At 33.3% G+C, this 6,948-nt stretch overlaps 1 protein-coding gene across 1 annotated transcript; it reads right to left on the bottom strand.

Moving 5' to 3' along the window:
• Positions 1 to 1,927: 1,927 nt before the first annotated feature.
• On the bottom strand, positions 1,928 to 5,416 carry LOC149554512 (isocitrate dehydrogenase [NADP]-like). Its single transcript, XM_089828908.1, has 7 exons — positions 5,348 to 5,416; positions 5,129 to 5,244; positions 4,948 to 4,982; positions 3,866 to 4,008; positions 3,556 to 3,673; positions 2,108 to 2,164; positions 1,928 to 1,945 (listed from the first exon to the last, which is right to left on the bottom strand). The coding sequence occupies exons 2-7, from the start codon at positions 5,217 to 5,219 to the stop codon at positions 1,928 to 1,930; spliced, it is 462 nt and encodes a 153-aa protein (XP_089685034.1). The 5' UTR covers positions 5,220 to 5,244; positions 5,348 to 5,416.
• Between the last annotated feature and the right edge of the window lie 1,532 nt (positions 5,417 to 6,948).

Genomic DNA, 6,948 nt, shown 5'->3' with positions numbered 1-6,948 from the left:
CCATTCTCTCATGTAGGTTTTTTCGATAGTTTTTACTCTTATTCGTCCTACACCAAATGTCTCTCTCGCTTTTTCATCTAATTGTTATAGTCGGACAGAGTAAGCTTGTGGCAAACACCTTTGGAACATTTTTACTCCTAATTGTATTAGTCCTTGGTGGATTCATTGTATCCAGAGGTACCATACCATTGTCAACAAAGTAGAATAGATTCTAGTAATCCAGACTTGAAATAATTTGACATTCCTCATGGATCTTGTGTTTGCAGAGGACATCAAGCCCTGGTGGATATGGGGGTATTGGATATCTCCTCTCATGTATGCTCAAAATGCCATTGCAGTGAATGAATATCTATCAATGCGTTGGCTAAAGGTTAGGATCGTAACTGTGTTATAACATATATAGATCAGAAAGGGGCATTGATGTTTGTTTTGTGTTTTAGTTGAGAAGTGTTATGATAATGTGATGACCGGTTATTGTTGCAGCACAGAGCAAGCAATGAAACAATCATTGTGGCAATGTTAGAAGCTTGTGGATTGTTTCCTGAAAGCTACTGGTACTGGATGACCATTGGAGTACTGGCAAGATATGCAGCTCTCTTTAACTTGCTCTACACCCTCGCATTGGCCTATCTAAATCGTAAGTTGAATTCCTGATATCCTCTTTCTCTTGATTGTATTGGGTAATTCAAATTATTTAGATTGTAAGTTGAATCCCTAAAATTTCCTTTATCTTAATTGAATTGGATGATTCAAAATACTCAAGAAAATAATGATCTACCTGTCCATGTAAATCATAGTTTTTTTAGAGTCATTTTTTCATCAACATTTTGCATCACATCCTGAGGATGGATCATAGAGTGTGTTCCAAAATACTGATGAAAAAATCCTTTAACAATTGATTCTAGAAGCATCAACTGAAGAATTCTTATAAATTGTAGAAACTTACTATTAAATCATTACTTATGCAGCTCTTGAGAGACCTCAAGCGTTGATTCCAGAAGAAGACTCAGAGGAAAGCCAAACAGAAAGAGAGAGACTACGAGAAATGAAACTTATCTCTTCAGCTGGAAGTAAGCTTGTTTGAAAGGTTTTTCTATGTTGTTTGAATCAAATTTGGAGTGGGTAGGTAGGGATTATTAGTAATGTTTCTAATCTGTTGTGTTTGAACTTTGGTCTCAACAATTAAAAGGGGAATGGTGTTGCCTTCTATTGCAAATTATGATGCATTGTTGTTATACTTTTTCATGGCTCCACTGGTCCTTACTATCCTAGATATCTTATATAGATTTGTGGTGACATTGAAACTTATTTGTCAATGGAAAAGAAGTCTCCTACCATCAATAAGAAGTGTTGAATGTTCTAACTTTTATATTATTCTATAATTAATTTAGGAGAAAAGTGGAGAAATAAACAATAAAACTCCTTATAGTTTTCTTTATGAAATACAAATTATAGCCATTCTCTTCATATAGTTACATGTTTTTAAAAGTTATAATAGATACGCTAGATGCAATCTTACACCAACATGTTAACCCAAATTATCATTCTCATTAGTCTCTACCTCTGGTCATTATATTTGTTTGAGCAATATAGTACTCATAAAAACTATCATCACAACAGGAACATAAAATGCTCCACCAAATCGATGTTACAATTAGCATATATGGTTGTCCACGATTAAATCAGGCAAAAGTTGTTCACCAAATAAACTATCTACACTCAATACTCTATTAGCTATATCACAATTAAAATAAAACTAATGGATCCACACAGTGTAAGCAAATGCTGCATAATAATTGATATAATATTACAACATAAGCAATCCAAGTAGACAGTGTCGTGATTGTCTCATATCAAAGTTGAACCAAAAGAAATTACCATTGTTGTGGGAAATAATAAACTTACTTGTCAAGTACTCAATAAATGTTCATACATATGAATTCAGCTGTACGAAGAGAACAAGTTAATATTTGGCCAAAGACATAGTCTCAAAATTTGGCAAATAGAGAAAATGCTCATTCAAATATACAGGGCTCGTAAAGCCTAGTAATTATAACTTCTACATTTAGTGTCAAAAAATAAAATTCTTGAGAATTGGGGAAATTACCTGGTATGCAGTCAAAGAGCCGAACCTGCTATTGTCTGTGCCGTCGCTCCCGTGTTCCTGTGGCAAAAAAGAAAGCATTGTCACATCATGCGGCATTCAAAGAAGCGAGAGCAAGCAAACAATTTGACAGCTATGAATATGTAGGTAATAAAGGCTAAGAATTATCATTACATATTGTGCATGTTGCAAGTTTGATAAAGCATGTATTCCATTGCAGAATTACCTAGAAGCCATTGTAAAGTCATTATCTGTTTAACATATGTTTGAGTGAATAATTGCTATCTCAGTATTCATTTTTATATTTATATCATAGGCTTTCTTTTGGTTGTGTTTCATATGACCTTCTTCATGGTGAGTGTAGCTTGTAGAATTTCTACTATTACACAGATCTAGCCAGGAAAAAAGAAGCCAAACTTGTAGGAAAGAACAGAGAAAAATAGAGCAGCACATAGTGACAAAACAACTAGTTCTATAATGAAAAATGGAACTGCCTGAATTAAAATGATGGAATCCACCGAATATAACAACACATCATGATGATGATGTTAAGAATTAACATTAAGTCCTGTTCACAATCAAATCATAAAATCCTACAATTTGAGAAAAAATTATGCAAAATATTGCATGATAGATTGATGGATCAAACTAGGTCTTCCATAAATTACCTTTTGAACTGAATTATCACCAATAGATCACCGTCAGGAATGAACTAAACTGACAATTGGAATTTTGAATGCTAAGAATATTAATTTATATCTAATTAAATTTAAATAACACTCTAACTTTGTGTAACCATTTACTCAGAACTAAATCCTTGGCTGCTAATATGGCCTGTGGCAAGTGCTTCTCTCTGGGAAAAATTAAATGACCATCATAGTTCCTAGTTTGTTACATACCTTACAAACATTTCCTAGATTAAAAATTTCACTATATTCCTCTGTTTTACTTGGTTTGTGAGTAGCATCAATAGTTTGACAAATACTACAAAAGCATGCCGATAAAAGATATTATTAATATATTACATGGAAGCACATACAAAGTGATAAAAGATTGTTTTTCTTAGCAACAAAACATAGAACCTATTGTTGCATTCAGTCACAAAGCTATGAGCATTTGATCATGATGCTTCAAATGCAACTGATTATGACTTGCTTCTTAATTATTTTTCTCTCTACCATCGGCTTTCACAACAAGATGTTTATATCTTGAAATTTAAAAAAACTAAAACAAAGACTTCAATGAAGCATTCAATCACAAAACTATGAGCATTTTCTCATGATGCTTCAAATTAAGCCCTTTATGACTTATTTCTTAATTAATTTCATCTCTATCATCAGCTTTTACAAGGAGATGTATGCATCCTATATTTATAATAAAAAAATACAAACAGACACTTCAAAATGTCAAATATTATTGTATTAGTCCAAACAAAATAAAAGATATTTTGCCACGCCTAAATATCCTAAATAATCTTTTGTCATTTTCCCTATCTCAACAATTCCTACACAGGCAGCTTCTAGCTTCTCTGAAAATTCAAGTAGTCTTGGATTTTCATCTAGATTTGCCCTGCTGTAAAAGTAGTAAAAGCAATTAAACACGGAGAAGATACTGGAAGTGAATCTAGATCATTCTTAGGATGAATGCTTGTCAGATCTAAAAGAAGTTAGTGGATACACTATCATGTAGATGTTGGTCAAAGCCATAAATAGAATGTGGATCACCCATCAATCATTGAACTTCTAAACCAGGTGCTCGTACCTGTGTGCTAGCTCACATGTCCATGCAAAGATAGAAGCTATGTTGTTTGTGCTAGTTTCACCTCCCTTTTGATGAACACAAAAATTTTGAGTTACTGTACCATGAGCTGCTTTAGCCTCAATAGTCTTTCCATCAGGGCAAACCTATGAAATAACTAAAATTAGGAATGATTTGCAAAGAATGGATTTACTAGTTTCAAATTATTCTACAAGTCCCACAGGAATAATGGTTGCAAACAACTAAAAATATTCTATATATAGACATTAAATTTGGGAAACTTCAACAAACTGGCAATGCAATTAGACTTATGAAAACAGACAGAATTAAAATTGCATCCAAATTTTAGTGATCGACCAGAACATTTTTAGTCTTCTAACAAAATAAATGTTCTGCGTTGTTAGGAATCTCTCGGCCCTGTAGAAGATTAAGATTTGAAATTTTGAAAAATGATGAGACAAAATTAACTCAGATACAGAGGATTTTGGATCTTGGCTGACAACTCAGAACAGGTCCTCTTAAAACTGGAATACATGAATCATGAGTCCAACTTGAGCCATGCCATTGTGCATGTTTATATTCAATCACAACAATAACTATTAAAAACCTCCGAAAGTTTCACTTTTAAAATATAAGCTCTTCATAGCCACAAAAATACACAGAATCATGGACACATCTACCAGAAATTTGAATGCATGCAGTTCCACCAATGGATAAAAGTGGCAACACATAATGTCCATGTAAAGATGTCATGGTGTGTACATGCAGACAAGCTTGCTCAGAAATGAACGCCACGACAAATGATAGGCAATACCCCAAGTATAGGATATGAAAATTGAGCTTAATTCAGAAAAATATTTAATTAGAGCATACAACTCATGAACCAAATCTAAACCAACTTAAAGTATGAATAAGAATGAGGGTATAGAATATGATGAATGTGTGCATGTTTGTTGACAAATAACATAAGCACTACTAAATAATCTTGTGTTTAAAAATGGTTTACCTGTAAGAAAACATATACACCAAACAAATAGGTAATTGAACCAAGTTATATATAATAGTAAAGTGGATTACAATCTCACCAGGACAGATGTCATTAGACAAAGAGATCCAAATCCTGAAAATAGAAAATCCAGTCAGGTTTGCTTCTAAAGAAAGTAATCATGTTTCCTTCCTTACAAAAATAATAGATATATGTAAGATTAGATATAAGGATCAGTTCAAATCCAGATTCAATGAAAAATAGTATTTTGCACTACTAACCCTGTGCAAGGAAATCACTCTGCACATCACCATCATAATTTTTGCATGCCCAAACATAAGCACAATCACTCTTCAAATCATAGGCTACCATGTCATCAATAAGCCTATGCTCATACCTATTCATGAATCAATCATTGAAAGAAGTTATTGTGTGCCCGACAGAATCAAGATAATCAACATTGCAATCTTCATATTATTGTGCCAAGAAACAACACCGACCAGATTCTTGCTACATCATATTTAGCTTTCCAACTGGCCTCATATACCTCCTGGAAGATATCTTTAAACCTACCAATTTAAGTCACATGTAAGAAGAATCTCCGAGAATATGAGGATCCTTAAGCTAGAGAATCATAAAGAATGATAACATGGGAAGTAAGGTGTGTTAGAGTAAAAGGTAAAAATAAGATCATCAATCCTTGTAATTCCTATAATGTCAACTAAAATGTTATTCCTAAATGACTCTAAAAGACCTTTTAAAACACTCTTCACACACCTATAACCTTAACTAATCCCATTCAAGCCTAAGTTGGCTTATGTTGCCAATGTTGGCAATTTTACAAGATCTTGCACTTTGAGTGCATTTTACATCATTTAGGGGCTTTAATAGCCTATTACATCATGTAAACACTACCATCCACCCATAACTCTTCCTAGGACACCCTAGGACTTCAAATGACCCCTTACATCATATTGACTCCCTATTTGTGCCAATTTGAGCTTCACTTACATCTTATTGAGCTTCACTTTGTTTCGAGAATAGTTTAATATTCTCTACTAAACAGGGCCAACCACGTGAAGGTGGAAGCTCATTTGGCCCCACCCCCTCCCCCTAACATCACTCTACATTCCTCGTTAACATCTAATATTCATTTATTCTTTCAACCATTAATAAAATGTAACATTCAATCAATATCACATGATAACATTCATTAACACATTATATTCATAAACATGCAACATTCATCAATATTTTGCATTAACACATAATTCATAAAAATTCATTAGCACATAATTAAATTCATTGAGACATGAAATTTAGTCATTATCAATTAAGGTATGTAGATGACAATCATTTCCTTTTTTCTTTCTATTTCTATTTTCTATGTAAGCTCTAAGAGGAGCATCAGTGTCATCATCAATTCCCCCCCTCATCAGTTCTTCTCTCTGTTCTTGATGATCTCAAATTCCTATGTTGTTGCAAAGGGGGGTCCTCTACAATAAAAAATAAAAGAGTTAAATTAAAAATAATTTATTATAATTGTTACAAGTATTTAATTATTTTAAATAACATAACTGATCTGACCACATCATTTTGTCTGGACTCAACGTCAACACGCTCATGAAAATAGACCCCTCAATCCTCTACAGCTGTTATACAAAATGTTATGTTAATCCAAACACCAATTGCAATTACATATAAAAAATTTAATAGCAAATGTATACCTCCACCACTGGGATGCACATCATGCGAACCTTCAGCATTCATAGATTGTGTAGAAGGATTGTCAAGCTGCATTCCAACATCCTAGGCATTGTTATCATTGCTCGCTTAAAATAGATATACTCATTTTATATTGGAACTTAACATCAAATAGACTAATTGGTAAAGTATTCAATTTGAAATAAATTTCATTTAGCTTATTTACCTATGGCTTAGATGTACCATTATTAGAACCTTCCGCACTGATTTTAACTCGTAGCCATTCAGCCATGGCTCTATAGCCTTGTTGGAAGCCAATTCTCTTATCCTCTTCTATGAGGCATCTCTTGAACTCTGAGCCCTGCATTTTTGCGTGGTATGGTGAATTTTACTTGCA

Source organism: Cupressus sempervirens, chromosome 5 (genome assembly GCF_028749045.1).
Source record: "Cupressus sempervirens isolate cs-2001-9-10 chromosome 5, ASM2874904v1, whole genome shotgun sequence".
Classification (NCBI taxonomy): Eukaryota; Viridiplantae; Streptophyta; class Pinopsida; order Cupressales; family Cupressaceae; genus Cupressus; species Cupressus sempervirens.
Note: the sequence above shows the minus strand (reverse complement) of the source record. Positions and strands in the feature narration are given on the sequence as shown.